An 18,382-nucleotide genomic window follows, 5' to 3' on the forward strand; every position below is an offset into this window, starting at 1 on the left:
AAAAAGGAACTCTTAAAACGACTAACTTCGTAACCTAATTTAGGGGACGCGGGTTCCGTTTTTCCCTGTAGCAGTCTCCTATGGAGAAAGTGCTTGGCTTCCCACAGACTTTAAAACCTGCCAAAGTTCCCTGCTCGGAATCTGCGCCTGTTTCGACCTACTTGGGCCTCCGCGGGTTCTAAAACTTCGGGCTGTCGGGAGGCAACGGAAGGCCGAAAACCCGCCCTGTGCGGAGGCGGGGCCGGAGGTGGACCCGCAGCAAAACCTGGCATCTTCCATGATGGAAGCCACGCCTGCCCACTAGCCTGACGCCCGCCTGGCGGGAACCTGGGCTCGCCCGCTCCCAGCGATCTGCAGTCAATTGGTAGCGCCTGCATGTCGCGCGCGGTGTTCGATTGTCGCTGCCTGGGGAGGAGGAGCTGCTGCCGCCGCCACAGCCGCCGCCGCCGCCGCGGGCTTGGTTTGTGAGGAAGGGGGCCTAGGCCCGGGCCTGCGGTGGTGGGGCTTGCCGCGCGCTGGGGGTCGCTCCTGCCGTGTCCTCCGCTCCAGCTTCGCCCACTTCCCCTTGCCAGCGGGCTGGGCGCGGAGAAGACCTGCCGGAGCCATGGAGGACGAAGTGGTTCGCTTTGCCAAGAAGATGGACAAGATGGTGCAGAAGAAGAACGCGGTGAGCGCGGCGAGAGGCGCGGGCCAGGAGGGAGGCCGAGCCGCGGTCCAGCCCTAGGGTCCCCCGCTCCTTCTCCCTCCCCTTCCCCTGCAACCTCTCGTTTGGGAGCCGGGCCCGCGGCGCCCGCGTCCCCGGGGAGGGTGTCCGGGCCCAGGGCGTCGGGTCCCGCGGCCACCGGCGATTGGACCCGCTCGTTCTTGTATTTCCAGTCCCTCCTCGCTGATGCCATGTAATAAACCTAATCGATTTAGGGATTAGGGCACGCTCTCCGTTGACTTTAAACTTTCGTAGTAGTAAAACCTTAGCAATTTAGCTTAGGAATTGAAGCGTAGAAAGTCCTCAGAATTTGAAAGAATGGACTCTTCCGTGATCCGTGGCCAACATCTAGAAAGAGCATTAAATAGAGGCTTGTGATCGGTATTAGACATCAGGCTGCTAAAATGTAAAACTCTTGTATCTTATTTTTGAAGAGGGCTGAACATTCGCCTGGTTATCTCAGCTGAGCTGCATGTTTGCTTAGCGATTAAAAAGGTAAAGTGTGCCAGCTTCTTGGCGAGTTGCTAAACGTTTTATAAAAAGCGGGTCTTGTCCTGTCGTAATGTACAGAAGAGTTACGACTAAAGCACGCACATTCACCAGAATTCTGGTAGAGGGATTTGGACAAATCATATTGTTGGGTATTTTTTAAGTGGTTTACCGTTAATACTGATGACATTTTCTTGTTACTGATGAATGTTTATGTGAGCATGTCCTTTTGTGGTTTGTAAGAAGTCGTCATACGACTAGTTTCTACAGTTTGCCAGTTTGTCCCTTGATTCAGTCCTTGATTTCAGTCCCTTGATTCAGACTCATCTGTTCTCAGCTAAACTTATTTTTTTGAGACGGAGTTTCACTCTTGTTGCCCAAGCTGGAGTGCAATGGCTTGATCTTGGCTCACTGCAACCTCCGCCTCTCGGGTTCAGGTGATTCTCCTGCCTTAGCTTCCCGAGTAGTTGGGATTACAGACGTGTGCCACCACGCCTGGCTAATTTTTTGTATTTTTAGTAGAAACGGGGTTTCACCATGTTAACCAGCTGGTCTCAAACTCCTGACCTCAGGTGATCCGCCCACCTTGGCCTCCCAAAGTGCTGGGATTACAGGCGTGAGCCACCGCGCCTGGCCTCTCAGGTAAACTTCTATAATTGTCTTCACCTAAATTTGTTTCACCACGTTCGGCACATTTTCATCATCAGTGTACCCGAAATAATTTTTCTTCCATCTATGAAGTAAATTCCATGTCAAACTAATGTGAAGAGAAAAGGGATGCTCTGATTTGTACAGCACTTTGGAGTTGAAAAGCATCTGCTCAGAATTATTTTGTGATTCACACAGAGCTGTGAGTACATAAAGGGCATCCATTTTACAGATTAAGACACTGAGAGATTAGGTACTACTACTTAAATTAACTACTGTGTAGTTTGGAATAAGCCAGGACCCAGGTTTTCTTCAGGACAGCATGCTTTCCACATGACAGCCAGATCAGGAATTAGTGCTAGCACTAAATACATAAGACTTCAAACATCCTCTGTTCCCCTTTTTCCTTTAACAGGTGCATTGCCCAGTATTTCATTTCATACCCTGTTAATCTGTATTTGCAAATGTTGGCCTTTTAAAGTATTTCCTGTTTATTTCCTGTTCTAGATATTACCAGTGCTATTTTTTCCCCCATTGATATGGCCCTTCATGTCCCACTTCAAATTCTGGTTATTTGGTAGGTTATCTGATTATTGTAACATTTTCATTATTTTGTTTAAACTGGAAAATTTTTCTCTGTGCCTGGAGATCCCCAGACTTGCACAGTAGAAGCTCCCAGGGAAAAAAGCCATTTGTTGGGTAATTTTCTCTCCAACTTAGGCTGTAGTATGTATCCTTTAATCATCTAATGCTTTAGATGTTTGCTTGATTTTGTTTCTTCTAATAGGTGTTTCTTAAAATGAGTAATTTTTTAGTGGGCAAGTGTGGATAAGTTCATATTTATCTGCAGTTCTCAAATCGTCAACAAATTTTCAGATCTTTTGTAATGAGCCTGGAAGAGAATGAGAACAAACTCCACAAATAATCCTCAAATCTAAGTTTTCTTCTCAAATCTAAGTTTTCAGGTAGTTCAAAACTTTTCCAATATGAAAACTTGCCTCCCAAAAAGAAAAGTAAAACAGACTGGCTTTTGTACTTTTGTTTTCCCCAACATTTTCCCTGCCTGTCCTCTGGAAATTCAAACAGGCTGATGAAATACAGAGAAAGAGAAATGGTTAGAATGACACTCGTCTTTTCCCCAAATACATCATCGGCCCACAGATGGCTTTTTAAGTGTCCAGTAATTCATTAGAATGTGTTTTAGGGGTTGTAGAATTATGGTATATTTGTTTCTCTTTTCTTCTGTAGTTTTCAGATTTTTCTCTCAACTTTTTAAATGTTTTATATTATGAAAAAGTTAACTTTTTTTTCTTTTTCTTTTCTTTTCTTTTTTTTTTTTTTTTTGAGATAGTCTCACTCTGTTACCCAGGCTGGAGTGCAGTGATGCAATCTTGGCTCACTGCAACCTCGCCCCCCAGTTCAAGCCTCCCTAGTAGCTGGGACTACAGGTGTGCACCACCATGCCTGGCTAATTTTTGTATTTTTAGTAGAGATGGGATTTCAGCATATTGGCCAGGCTGGTCTCGAACTCCTGACCTCAGGTGATCTGCCCGCCCTGGCCTCCCAGAGTGCTAGGATTACAGATGTGAGCCACTGCGCCCAACCTGAAAAAGTTAAGTTTGAAGAGTAATAGTCATTAGAATTGACAAATTTAAGTGCAAATTTAGATATAATTTTAAAAAAATATTTTAACATGCTGCTGCTTTACCTGAATAATTTTGTTTTACTAAAACCATAGGTGTCACACTTAACTAAAATAAAAACAGCTTACCATTTATTGAGCTATTACTCTGAGCCAGGTGTCCTGCTAAATACTTACCCACCTTATTCCATTTATTCCTCAGGCAACTTTGCAAGATGAGTATTATCCTCATTCTGAAAATGAGGATGCTAAGTATTTAGAAAAGTTAAGTGAATTGTCTTAAGCCAAATAGCTAGTAAGTGGCCAAGTGAAGATGTGAATCTGAATCTGTTTTGCTCCAAAACTAGTACTACTCTGTTAAGCTACAGTGTCTCTCTAGAAGACCCTCACATCTGTTTTTGAACCATGCATGGATACAATTAAGTGAATATAAAATCAGCAAATAAGAATGTGAACTTGCTGTTTTGGGGCAGGTGTGTTTCCCTAGATACCTAGATCAATATCCTAACCCTAGTTCTACCCAAGATGTTGTCCCACATGTGTACTTGATCTCAAGTGCACATGACCAAGCCATAGTGAACTACAGAAAGTAGTTCAAAATTTTTAGGTATTAGCTGTTTTCTGCTTGAGCTTTTGTCTCGTCACTTTGATTTGATGTCGGTAACCAAGTCTGACTCCTAATGTGTGTTCAAATCCTGGCTTTTCTGAACTGTAGCTGTGTGATTTTAGGCAAGTTCTTTGTCGTCACTAAAATGTTTTTCGTCGTGGTAAACTGGAGATAATTTAGTAAGGATTAAGTGAATATAAAATGCTTCTAGTGTAGGATTGTGGACCTAAAGGATATAGTAAGGCCTAAAAAACAATCTGAGGTTGCCTTTCTTTGTAAAGGATTCATTTAGATTATAGAAGGAGGATTGAGGCAAGGACATAAAGTTTCGAAGTTCATGGAGAGATTTTGTGGGTAGTGTTGAGGTTTATTTATTTATTTAATTCAAGGCTCAAGGTTGAGTGGAATTAAATTGCAGGGAGAGAAATTGAAATTAGATGTTAGAATTTCTTAGGAGCTGGGATACCTGAAATATTTATTTACATTTCCAAGTACCTGGGTTAAAACAGCAACTGCAACAAAACTTTCATATCTATACCAGTTAGATTAATTAGCATAAGTCAAAATTTAGAATGACTACACAATTTTTAATAACAGCTTTATTAAGAAATAGAATTAAATTCACTCTTAAAGTGTAGTTGACTCTTGAACAATGCAGGGGTTGTGGTGCTCACACCATCCCCCCTCCCTACCTGCATGCGGTCAAGTAGTATAACTTTTGTAGTTGTATAACTCATTCTGTCATGTCACTCAGGCTGGAGTGTGGTGGCATGATCTTGGCTCACTGCAACCTCTGCCTCCTGGGTTTAAGCAGCTCTCCCACCTCAGCTTCCTGAGTAGCTGGGACTACAAGTGTGTGCCACCACACCCAACTAATTTTGTATTTTTAGTAGAGATGGGATTTTGCCATTTTTCTCAGGCTAGTCTCAACATCCTGATCTCAAGTGATCCACCTGCCTCAGCCTCCCAAATTGCTGGGATTACAGGCGTGAGCCACTGAGCCCAGCCTTTTTTGGGTATTTTTTGTAGAGATGGAGTTTCACCATATTGCCCAGGCTGGTCTAGAACTCCTGGACTCAAGTGATCCGCCTGCCTTGGCCTCCCAAAGTGTTGGGATTATAGGCACTCAGCCTGGGCGAAAGAGGGAGACAACGTCTCAAAAAAAAAAAAGGAAAAGAAAATAAAACCATGAAGGAGAGAAAATATGTTTACTGTTGATGAAGTGGAAATGGATTGTCATAGAGGTCTTCATTCTACTTCTCTTCACATTGAATAGGCTGAGGAGAAAGGAAGAGTTGGTTTTGTGATCTAGGGTGGCAGAGGTGAAAGAAAATTCTTAAGTGAATCTGTGCAGTTTAAACCCATGTTATTTGAGGGTCAACTCTTAATTCAGTGGCTTTTAGTGTATTTACAGGCTTGTGCAACTATTACTACTGTATAATTTTAGAACGTTTTCATCACTGTGAAAAGGAACCCTGTACCTATTAAGCAGTCACTCCTCATTCAGCCCGCATGTGCCCCCACCAATTTCTCAAAAACTCCTCTGACAGCCACGAATATACTTCCTGTCTCTGTGTGTTTGCCAAAGCTGGAAATTTTCTCTCAGTGAAATTATACAGTATGTGGTCTTTTGTAACTGGCCTCTTTTGCTTAGCGTAGTCTTTTTTTTTTTTGGGACAGAGTGTCATCTCGCTCTGTTGCTCAGGCTGGAGTGCAGTGGCGCAGCGCGGCTTGGCTCACTGCAACCTTTGCCTCCCAGGTTCAAGCAGTTCTCCTGTCTCAGCCTCCCGAGTAACTGGGACTACAGGTGCAAGCCACCATGCCCAGGTAATGTTTGTATTTTTAGTAGAGACAGGGTTTCACCATATTGGTCAGACTGGTCTCAAACTCCTGACCTCAGGTGATCCACCCGCCTCACCCTCCCAAAGTGCTGGGATTAGAGGTGTGAGCCACTGCGCCCAGTCTTAGTATAGTCTTTTAAAGGTCAGTTCATGTTATATTATGCACCAGTATTTTATTACTTTTTATTGCTGAAAAGTACTCCACTGTACTGGTAGATACACAGTACCACACTTTTTTTTTTTTTTTTGGAGATGGAGTGTCACTCTGTCGCCCAGGCTGGAGTGCAGTGGCACCCTCTTGGCTCACTGCAACCTCCCGCTCTAGGTTCAAATGATCTCCTGCCTCAGCCTCCCAAGTAGCTGGGATTACAGGTGCTTGCCACCTCGCCTAATTTTTGTTTTTTTTTTTCGGAGATGGGGCCTCGTTCTGTTGCCCAGGCTGGAGTGCAGTGGTGCAATCTCAGCTCACTGCAACGTCCACTTCCCGGGTTCAGGCGATCCTCCTGCCTCAGCCTCCTGAGTAGCTGGGACTACAGGCGCACACCACCACGCTCGGCTAATTTTTGTATTTTTAGTGGAAATGGGGTTTCACCATATTGGTCAAGCCGGTCTCGAACCCCTGACCTTGTGATCCGCCTGCCTCGGCCTCCCAAAGTGCTGGGATTACATGTATCAGCTACCCTGCCCAGCCTGATTTTTGTATTTTTAATAGAGACAGGGTTTCACCATGTTGGCCAGGCTGGTCTAGAATTCCTGATCTCAGGTGATCTGCCCGCTTCGGCCTTCCAAAGTACTGGGATTACAGGTGTGAGCCACTGCACACGACCACAGCTTGCTCATTCATTCATCATTTGGTGGACATTTGGGCTGTTTCAGCTTTTTGGCTGTTGTGAACAATACTGCTAAAAACATTCCTGTATAAGTGTTTGTGTAGACATATGTTTTCATTTCTGTTGGGTGTATACCTCGGAGAATAATTACCGGGTCATATAGTAACTATGTTTAACCTTTTGAGGAACTGCCAGACCTTTCCAATGTGTCTGCACCATTTTACATTCCAACTAGCAGTGTGTGAGGATTCCAGTTTCACCTCATTTTCACCAATATCATTTGTCTTGATTATAGCTTTCCTAGTGGGTGTAAAGTGGTATTTCATTGTGGGTTTGATTTGCATGTCCCTTGTGATTAACAATGTTGAGCATCTTTTCATTGCTTCGTGGCCATTTGCATATCTTCTCTGGAGAAATAAATGTCTGCTCAGATCCTTTGTCCATTTTTAAAAAAAGAGCAAGATCTGGCTATGTTGCCCAGGCTGGAGTACACAATGGCTTTGCCCATTTTTAAATTGGGTTATCTTTTTATTATTGAGTTGTAAGAGTTCTTTATATTCTGAATACTAGACCCTTGTTAGATATGCAGATACTGTCTCCCATTCTGTGGGTTGTCTGTCCACTCTTGGTTGTGGCCTTTGAAGTATAAAAGATTCTAATTTTGATGAAGATGAATTTATATATATTTTTTTCTTTTGTTGCTTGTGCTTTTGGTGTAGTTTAACTGCAAATTTGAGATGACATAGTAATATAAGTCCTGGCTTTATAGTGATGTTACCGAGCTATAACTCAAATATCTATAATTCATTGTTTAAGAAAATAGATAATGGGCCAGGCATGGTGGGTCACGCCTGTAATCCCAGCACTTTAGGAGGCTGAGGTGAGCAGATCACGAGGTCAGGAGCTCAAGACCAGCCTGGCTAACTTAGTGAAACCCCATCTCTATTAAAAATACAAAAATTAACCGGGTGTGGTGGCGGGTGCCTGTAGTCCCAGCTACTTGGGAGGCTGAGGCAGGATGATCGCTTGAACCCAGGAGGTAGAGGTTGCAGCAAGCTGAGATCACGCCACTGCACTCCAACCTGGGTGACACAGTGAGACTCTGTCTAAAAAAAAAAAAGATAGTATCTTAATTTTTAAACCTTGAAATCTTATAATGCCTATGAAGAAGACATTATTATAGAAGAAGTAACTGTTTTACTTGATTGAGCTTAAATATGCTCACTGAAAATGCCGGCTTATGACCCTTGGAGATTATTGTTATGGTAGATATAAGTAATTATTTGTATATATTTGTACTCCTCATCAAGCATCCTATGTGTCAGACTCTCTATTTTGATACTTCATCTGTGTAATGTTGCCTCATTTGACTGTTTTAACTACTCTTCAAGGTTGGTGTATTATGGTCACCTACATATAAAGAAACTGAAGCTTGAAAAGAACAACTAACATTACCAAGATCTTGTAGTTAGCAAATGTCAGAGCATGGATTTGAATCTAAATCTGTCATATATGTACACAATATTCCTAACTGTAAATCCCCATTATTCCCTCCTTTTTACATCTTCTTGAGGAGAGGGATGTTTGTATCCTACATGGTCTTGAGTATACCTAGCACATAGTACAAGTTTTTGAGTATCATGGTTTATAAAATCACTTTTTTTTCTGTTATCAGATAGGAGCACCAACAATGTAATAAAATAGTGTGATAGCTGTAGTTTATCTTTCAGCCAGTAGTGTGAACTAAATTTAGCTCTGGAAATTAAAGAAGAGTCTTTCTTTCTCTTGCATCATCTATAGGAGATGCTACAGTCTCATAGACTTGACATGTATTCTTTTCTTTTCTTTTAACAGAGGTGGGATCTCAGTCTATTATCCAGGCTGGTCTCGAACTCCTGGGCTCAAGTGATCCTCCTGCCTTAGGACTCCCAGAGTGCTGGGATTATAGGCTGAGTCATTGTGCCTGGCCTAGACTTCACATGTAGGCGATGCTTGGGGAAGGCTAAAATACGGCTTCTTGTTTGATGGTACTAGTTACCTGAGTTCACAAAGGAGTGCACTGGTGGGGAAAGGGCAGCAATATAAGGGTCAGGCGACTAGTTCATGTCCTTACTACCCATCAGTATGACCTTGAGCAAGTCACTTTCCTTTTCTGGGTTTAAGTTTCTTTTTTATGTATAATTAAGGGTTTGAAATAGATTATCAAAGATTTGTTTGTTTTAAAATTCCCTGATGTCAGAAAGGGTTTCAGTCTTGCTCACTGCTGTATCCCCAGCACAGTAGAGCTTGTTACATTTGACATTACTAGAGTAGATCTTACCTTTTCTAGTTAGTAATCATAGGACCTTGTGCAAGTTTCTTGACATATTTCCTCATCTGTAAAATGGAGATAATAGATACTTGCTTCTATAGGGTTTATAGTGAAGGTGGAATTAAATCTATGTGAAGTATTTAACAATGCGAAGCACGTAGTAATACTCAAAGTTTGTTGTCACCGAATTAATGTATGATTATCTGTTTTGCGTTTCACTCGTTCCCGTCATCATAGTTATTTCTTTTTGACTTTTTTTTTTTTTTTTTTTTTTGAGATGGAGTTTTGCTCTGTCATCCAGGCTGGAGTGCAGTGGCACAATCTCGGCTCACTGCAACCTCTACATCCTGGGTTCAAGTGATTCTCCTGCCTCAGCCTCCTGAGTAGCTGGGGTATTCCAGGCGTCTGCCACCACACCTGGCTAATTTTTGTATTTTTAGTAGAGATGGGGTTTCACCATGTTGGCCAGGCTGGTCTCGAGCTCCTGAGCTCAGGTTGATCTGCCCGCCTCGGCCTCCCAAAGTGCTGTAAGTACAGGCATGAGCCACCGCGACCAGCCCATAGTTATTTCTTAAAGACCCTTCAGTGAAATATTTACTTGAATTGGTTGGAACCCAGTACAATTTTCAGAAAGGTCATAGTTTTATTCCATGAGTGTTACTTTTAGCTTTTTCTTCCAACCATGGCCTTACCAGAAAGCTGAGTAGAAAGGGAAAGTAACAAAATTAATGCAAATATATTGCCTCTACTTGGAAAACAATTTAAACTGTATGTCTCGTTGCTGATATGTTAGAAGAATCAACTTAATACTTAGGAAATCCTGCTTTTTAAGGAACTTCTAGACGTGTGATTCTTTATCCTTATTAAGTGATTCTTGGTCAGAAGTGGATCAGAAATCCTGGAAATATGGATAGAAGAAAAATGTCAATGGTAGAGAATACAGGCCCACAATCTGTTTGTTGTTGTTGTTGTTGTTGTTGTTGTTTGTTTTTTAATTTTTCTTTTAGACATGGAGTCTCACTCTGTCCGCATGGGCTGGACTGCAGTGGCATGATCATGGTTCATGTAATCTCAAGCTTCTGGTCTCTAGCAGTCCTCCCGCCTCAGCTTCTGGAGTAGCTAGGACTACGGTCATTGTAGCCAGTTAATTTTTTATTTTTATTTTTTGTAGATGGGGGGTCATGCTGTATTGCCCAGACTTCTACAGTGTGTTAATCAAAACCCTTAGGGTCTGATATATTTGGTAATTCCAGATTTTATAAAGATAATTTAGTGCATACATCATATATTACATAATACCCCCAGCAGGATTTGGGCACTTCAGCAACCAGACATTAACATTTCTTTTTTTTTTTTTTTGAGATGGAGTCTCACTCTGTTGCCTAGTCTGGAGTGCAGTGGCAAGATCTCAGCTCACTGCAGCCTCCACCTCCTGGGTTCAAGCAGTTCTCTGCCTCAGTCTCCTGAGTAGCTGGGATTACAGGCACCTGCTACCACACCCGGCTAATTTTTGTATTTTTAGTAGAGATGGGATTTCACCGTCTTAGTTAGGCTGGTCTTGAACTCCTGACCTCGTGATCCACCCACGTTGGCCTCCCAAAGTGTTGGGATTACAGATGTGAGCCACCCTGCCCGGCCTTAACATTTCTATAGTCAGTTGTAATATTCACATTACATGGCGTAAATAGAACACAAATAGCTTTACATGTGTTGTGATTAGGTTTAGCTGCCACATGAGTTTACCTATGAGAAATCTAGAAATCTTTTGCTTTTCAAAGGTTTTTGGTCTGGGAATTTGCAGATAAGGGATTGAAGACTTCATTTACCCACAAAAATGTCATGCCTGTAGAAATTCTTGTTTAATAATATGTTTTAAGTCAGTGTTAGATTTCTTTTCCAACAACTTCAATGTTTTACTGTTTCTAGATGACTCTAAATAGGAAGAATTTATAGAATTAAAAAAATTTTAAGATCAGGAGAGATCTTTAAACAGCAAATAATTAAAACATTATTTATAATAACATGTCATAATTTCTATTGAACTTAAATTTTTATTTATGAGGTGTTGGGTTAAATTAAAATGATGTAACTCTTTGTTACCAGAATGGTTTTATTCTCAAAGGCCAAGCCTTATGTCTGTCACCTTTAAATGAAAAATTACATGACTAGAAGCCTTTACTTGATTTTATATTTAAGAAATGAAGTGATACTATGAGAGTCTTTGCTCGCTTTTCCCTTTGGCATGTTTAATGAGGGACATGCTATGTTTCTTTCTGTTTTTTTGGGGGGGATAGCCTGTATTTCATTGATTTGTAGGATGCCTGTTTTCATACTTTAACATTTTAGAAAGCAGGATAAGTATACATATCATTGGCCAGATGGCCATTGTGGTGTTCTTTCACAGGCAGAATGCTAAACCTAGCATCAAAACTTGTGGAATGAGTGTCACTGGCTTGGAAGGAAATCTGAGAGATTAGTGAAGTACTCTTTGAATCCTGAGGAACCTAAATGACTGTGAAGAGCACTGGAGGTGAAAAGCGGCTGTGCACACTATTACAAAGCCAGCCCGAGAGCTCACGGCATTAGCTTTTTTGTGGATTCTTCTATGAAATGCTTTGTCACTTGTGTTCTTAAACAGCTCTTTGTGGGGTAAAAACAGATACTGTTGAATCTGAGTCAAAAAGTTCTGAATGTTAAGTACTTTTAGTAACACCTTAGCCAATTTTGTTTTACTTACATGTATATTTTTACATATGTAAAAGGTGACGTGGTAAAAACTTCAACTCTAAAATAATTCTCTCAATAAGCAAAAGTAAAAAGAAGTTATAATGCCAGGCATGGTGGCTCATGCCTGTAATCCCAGCACTTTGGGAGGCCGAGGCAAGCAGATCACCTGAGATCAGAAGTTTGAGACCAGTTTGGCCCCCATCTCTACTAAAAATACAAAAATTAGCCTGGCATGGTGGCGCATGCCTGTAATCTCACCTACTCTGGAAACTGAGGCAGGAGAATCGCTTGAACCCAGGAGGGGAGGGAGAGGTTGCAGCCAGCCGAGATCATACCACCGCACTCCAGCCTGGGTGACAGAGTGAAACTCTGTCTCAAAAAAAAAAAAAGAAAAAAGTTATAATAAAACACTGTATCATAGCTTAATAGTTTTTTCTTTATTGATGGTATATAAAGATGTGATTTATCCAGATATAGTACATTAAGTAAATATTAGACTAAATGAAATAGAATGTGATTGTATTCGCTTAGATGAAATATGATAGATTGAATTAGTATCAAGTTGGAATATTTGGCTACAACCTATGGCTGGTGCTGTTGCTCCTTATCTGATTTTATTCCTCTTTAGGTGTTTTCTGTGATTCTCCCATGAACCTTATTTCTGGCTAGTCACTGTTTTACCATCTTGGGAATTCAATATGAAATTATTTTATTTTGTAGGCTGGAGCATTGGATTTGCTAAAGGAGCTTAAGAATATTCCTATGACCCTGGAATTATTGCAGGTATGTGCTTTTATGCATCACAGTTTTTTTAATAGGTAGTCGTCATAAAATACTGAAACATTTTCAGTCCCAATGTGTTTTTGTACTGTCTTGGTAATGGTGTAAACCATTATTAACTGCTATTTTTTTTTTTACAGATGGCAATGTAAATCAGTAATCTACTAAGTTGTCATTATAGAGCAATGTTGCCTTTCTTAAGAAGAATAAAACCTGAATCTCTAAAGTTGACAGTAGCAGTGAAATTTCACTGTGAGAGGAAGTTGGATTCTTGGCCCTGATTTGGTCTCCTAAGATTTCCCTTTCTTGATCTATTACTGATAGCTGCTGCCAGCATGAAGCTAGCTTCAGGGTGAGGATGGCAAGGTGTCATTCCTCTCCCTTTTTTTTTTTCAGCACCAGTCAAGCATGTACGCAGTTGATGTCTAGTAGACATTACACAGATTCATTACTGAAGTCTTATTCTTTATTGATAACATTTATACATGTTTATGGGGTATATGTAATATTTGGTTACATGCATAGAATGTATAATGATGAAGTCAGGTTATGTAGGGTATCCCTCACCTTCAGTATTTATCATTTCTCTGTGTTGGGAGCATTTTAAGCCCTCTCTTCTAGCTATTTTGAAATGTATAATGCTTTATTAACTATGGTGACCCTACTCTGCTGTGGAACCTTAGAACTTATTCCTTCTATCTAACTATGTGTTTGTACCCATGAACAAACCTGTCTTCATTCCCTTGCCTCACTTATGCACCCTTCCCAGTCTCTGGTATCCAGCACTCTGCTTTCTATCTTTGTGAGGTCCACTGTTTAGCTCTCACATAGGAGTGAGAACATGTGATACTTGTCTTTCTCTGCCTGGCTTATTTCACTTAACATAACTCCAGTTCCATCCATGTTACTGCAAATACATGATTTCATTCTTTTTTATAACTGATAGTATTTCATTGTGTATATACACTACATTTTCTTTATCCAGTTATTCATTGATGGGCACTTACATTGATTCCGTATCTTGGCTATTGTGAATAGTGCTGTAGTAAACATGGGGGGTGCAGATACCCCTTTGTTAAACTGATTTTCTTTGGATAAATATTCAGTATTGGGATTGCTGGATCATATGGTACTTCAATTTTTAGTTCTTGAGAAATCTCCTTACTGTTTTATATAGTGGCTGTGCTAATTTACATTCCCATTAACAGTGTATGAGTTCCCTTTTTTCTGCATCTTCACCAGCATCTGTTGTTTTTTTGTCTTTTTAATAATAGCCATTCTGGGCCAGGCGCTCACGCCTGTAATCCCACCACTTTGGGAGGCTGAGGTGGGCGGATCACCTGAGGCCGGGAGTTCAAGACCAGCCTGGCCAACATGGTAAAACACCGTTACTACTAAAAATACAAAAATTAGCCAGGTGTGGTGGTGCATTCCTGTAGTTCCAGCTACTCAGGAGGCTGAGGCATGAGAATCAATTGAACCCAGGAAGTGGAGGTTGCAGTGAGCTGAGATTGTGCCACTGCACTTCAGCCCAGGCCACAAAGTGAGACTGTCTCAAAAAATATATAAATAAATAAACAAAAATAAAATAATAGCCATTCTGACTGGGGGAAGATGGTATCTCATCGTGGTTTTGATTTGCATTTCTCCAGTGATTAGTGATGTTGAACATTTTTTCTTATACCTGTTGGCCACTTGTTTGTCTTATTTTGAGAAATATCTATTCGTGTTCTTTGCCCCCCCCCCTTTTTTTTTTTTAAGATAGAGTCTCTCTCTGTTGCCCAGATAATCATGACTGACTGCAGCCTTCCACCTCCTGGGCTCAAGTGATCCTCCCACTTCAGCACCCTCCCATCCCTTACCCCCAGGTAACTGGGGACTACAGGAGCATGCTACCACGCTTGGCTAAATTAAAAAAAATTTTTTTTAGAGACGGGGTTCTCCCTTTGTTGGTCTTGAACTCCTGGGCTCAAGCAGTCCTCTCCAGCCTTGGTCTCCCAAAGTACTGGGATTACAGGCATGAGCCACTGCGGCCAGCATTTTGCCCACTTTTTAATGGGATTATTTGTTTTTTGGTTGTTGTTAAATTGTTTGACTTCTTTGTTTATTGTTGGTATCAGTCCCTTTTCACATGAATAGTTTGCAAATATTTTCTCCTGTTCAGCAGATTGTCTCTTTACCCTGTTGTTTCCTTTGCTGTGCAGAAGCTTTCTTTCTTTCTTTCTTTTTTTTTTTTTTTTGAGACACAGTTTCACTCTGTGACCCAGGCTGGAGTGCAGTGGTGTGACCTGCGACCTCAGCCTTCCGGATTCAAGTGATTCTCTTGCCTTAGCCTCCCCAGTAGCTGGGATTACAGGCACCTGTCACCACGCCCAGCTAATATTTGTATTTGTATTAGAGACGGGGTTTCACCATGTTGGCCAGACTAGTCTCAAACTCCTGACCTCAGGTGATCCACCAGCCTTGGCCTCCTGAAGTGCGGGGGTTACAGGCATGAGTGTATTTTAATTTTCCATCAAGACTGAAACATAAAAATAAAACTTTGACAAAAGTCAGAGTGTTAAAAAGGAAACTTAATCTAGCCAGTAATGAATATCGTTATTTTCTGGTTGATGTTTTTTATTATCCACAAGTGCTTTCTTTGATATTTCTATTATATTCAGAATTTAGGGAAAGGTGGCGGGGGTGTGTGAACATGATTGAGAAAAAAAGTCACATTTATTTTCATTAATGGCTAACTGAAATTGAACATTTCTTTCATTTGTGAAAACACTAAATCACAGTTGTATTACCAGTATTTATGACTGAAACTAAAATAATTCACAAATGTTTTAACTTCAGTTTACTTATATTGTAAAAGTATTGAAATTGCTTGTTGTTATTGCTGTTATACCTTATGTTAGGTCTTACTTAATGTTTTAATAAGGAAGGGCTTGGCACAGTGGCTCACACCTGTAATCCCAATGCTTTGGGAGATCGAGGCTGGAGGATTGCTTGAGCCCAGCAGTTCAAGACCAGCCTGGGCAACATAGCAAGACTGTCTTGATAAAAAAGAAAAACACACACACACACACACACACACACACACACACACACACACATACAAATAAGGGAGCTTGTACATTACTGTCTTAGATTTAAAAATATTTTGTAATTGTATATTACATAATTGGTTTGCTTTGTAATCCTATGTATTTTATTTAATCTATTTTTAACGGATTCTGAGAAGGGGTCCATATGCTTCACCAGACTGCCAGAAGGATCCATGGTGCAAAAAAAGGGTTAAGAACTCTTCCTCTAGGCTGGCCCAGTGGCTCATGCCTGTAATTCCAGCACTTTGGAAGCTGGAGGTGGGTGGATCACTCGAGCTCAGGAGTTTGAGACCAGCCTGGCCAACACGGTGAAACCCCATCTCTACTAAAAATACAAAAAAATGAGCCAGGCATGGTGGCATGTGCCTATAATAATCTCAGCTACTTGGGAGGCTGAGGCAGGAGAATCGCTTGAACCCAGGAGGCGGAGGTTGCAGTGAGCTGAGATTGCACCACTGCACTCCAGCCTGGGTAACAGAGCAAGACTCTGTATTAAAAAAAAAGAAAAAAAGAGCTCCTCCTCTATCTCTAGACCCCAGGAAGAGAAAGGAAGTAAGTCATGAAGTCCTACCTTCTGAGTTCAGGTTCCTGACTTGCAACTTCTCTTGCAAGTCAACTCTAAGAATAAACTTTCCTTTGAGATAGGCCCTTACCGAGGCATAACTTTATCCCAACAGACCTATGTGGGGAAATCCACATCAAAAACAACATAGTAATCCCAATGTTTATTTAATAGGTACTTGTAGAGTTATAGAGAGTATGGAGGTTGGATAGGGTTAATATTTATGACCATCTCTAATTTTTTCCTGGGTTTCCTTCTTTGGAAAGCCTATGTATTTATATAACAAACATTTGAGTTTTACTATGATTAAGAATTGTGCTGGATTTATAAAAATGAATAAGATCAGGCCTTTCCCCCCTCATTGAGCTTAAATTCTAGTAGAGGAAAACTGACATGTAAACTAAGATGTAGGTACCCAAAGAAAAGTCCATACAGTGTTCATCTGGGGGAAAGAATGGTCGGAAGAAGCACAAAGAAGTTTACTTGTCAGTCTAAGTACATAATCTGCGAGGTGCAGAATGCCATTATGTAGGTGATAAAGCTGAAATCACGTCTCAAAAGATGACTAGGTTCTCCCTCAGCAGATAGACCGGGAAAGGTATTTCAGCAGAGGAAACAGTATGTGGAAGCAGTGTGGCATTTAGAAGTGAAAATAAAGGAGAGCTAGTTGCAAACAGGGTTAAAGACATGGGGAGAGCTAGTTGCATACAGGATTTTAAAGACATAGGTGGTATGGCACGCAGGGCTTCATATGTGATGCTGAGAGCATTACTACTGAAAGGTGTTAGGCAGGGGAGTATGTGACCAGATTTGCACATTGGAGGAAATGGGAAGCTGGAGCCTGAAAGACCTGTTGACTAATGAAGTTATTCAGGTGAGGAGTGATGAGGGCTTAAACTAAGATAATAGCAATAGAAATGGAGAGAAGGGGAATTTGTTAATGAAAGACAGCCTTCCCTAGCAGTGCTGTCAAGTATGACTTTGCAGTGATGGAAATGTTTCTGATGTGAGTATTGACTGATATGGTAGTGCTTAACTACATGAGGCTATTGAGCACTTGAAATATGACTAGGGAACGGAATTCTAAATTTCATTTAATTTTAACAAATTTTAAATAGCCATATATGTAAACAGTTCTAGAATATAGGAGAAAGGACAGGTTTAGGAAATATTTGGGAAGTAATAGCATAGAGGTGGGTTAGATCACCTAGGAAAAAGGGAAAACAGAGTTGGGATATAACAGACTGGTTAAATCAAATGAGATCTGAAGAGTCCATGGGAGTTTCCAATTAGGAGTGCAGGAAACTTTGAGCAGAGTGAGAGAGCAGAGTAGAAGGTGGGTATGGGTTGAAGGTGGGGAAGTAAACAGGAAGACAAGTATTTAGGCCAGTAGTAGATTGGGCTAGTTTTGTAAGTTTTTATGTATAGTAGATTATTCAATCATGATTAAGTGTCTGCTGTGTGCTAGATATTATTCCACATGCTGAATATAGTGGCAGACAAGACAAGGTCCCCTGCCATCTTGGAACTTAGTAAAAGGATAGTAAACTTAGCTGTTTGTTTCTTTTTTTTTTTTAACAGTATTATTGAGATATAATTCACATACCATACAATTCATTCATTTAAAGTGTATGATTCATTGTTTTTTAGTATATTTTGGTACTATCACCACAATTAACTTTAGAACATTTTCATCATCCCAAAAAGTCATTCTCCATTCCCCCAGCTGGTCTTCCTCCTTCCAGCCTAGGCAACTACTAATCTTTCTGTCTCTATAGATTTGCCTGTTCTGGAGTTTTCATATAAAAGGAATCATACAGTATGTGAACTCTGATGTCTGGCTTCTGTCACTTAGCTTAATATTTTCAGGATTCATCCATGTTGCAGTCTATGTCAGAATTTTCAGGCCTTTTAATGGCTGAATAATTTTCAGTTGCATGGATATTTCACATGTTGTTCTTCCAGTTGTCAGTTGATGGGTTTAGACTTTTTTGGCTGTTACGCATCACACTACAGTGCGTGTTTATGTACAAGTTTGTGTGAGCATATGTTTTTGTTGTTCTTGTGTAGATACCTAGGAGTGGTATTGCTGGTTTATGTGGTAACTGTGTGTTTAACATTTGGAGGACCTGCCAGACTCTTTTCCCAAG

At 40.9% G+C, this 18,382-nt stretch overlaps 1 protein-coding gene across 2 annotated transcripts in view; it reads left to right on the forward strand.

Annotated features, from left to right (window-relative positions):
• Positions 1–210: 210 nt before the first annotated feature.
• Positions 211–18,382, forward strand: part of TCEA1 (transcription elongation factor A1) — a 58,845-nt gene continuing 40,673 nt past the window's right edge. For both annotated transcript variants that reach the window (XM_030937675.1, XM_010388003.2), the window contains exons 1-2: positions 211–667; positions 12,519–12,581. In XM_030937675.1, coding sequence (XP_030793535.1) covers positions 605–667; positions 12,519–12,581 — 126 coding nt within the window. In that variant the 5' untranslated portion in view covers positions 211–604. The remainder of the gene's footprint in view (positions 668–12,518; positions 12,582–18,382) is intronic.

Source organism: Rhinopithecus roxellana, chromosome 9 (assembly GCF_007565055.1).
Source record: "Rhinopithecus roxellana isolate Shanxi Qingling chromosome 9, ASM756505v1, whole genome shotgun sequence".
Lineage (NCBI taxonomy): Eukaryota > Metazoa > Chordata > Mammalia > Primates > Cercopithecidae > Rhinopithecus > Rhinopithecus roxellana.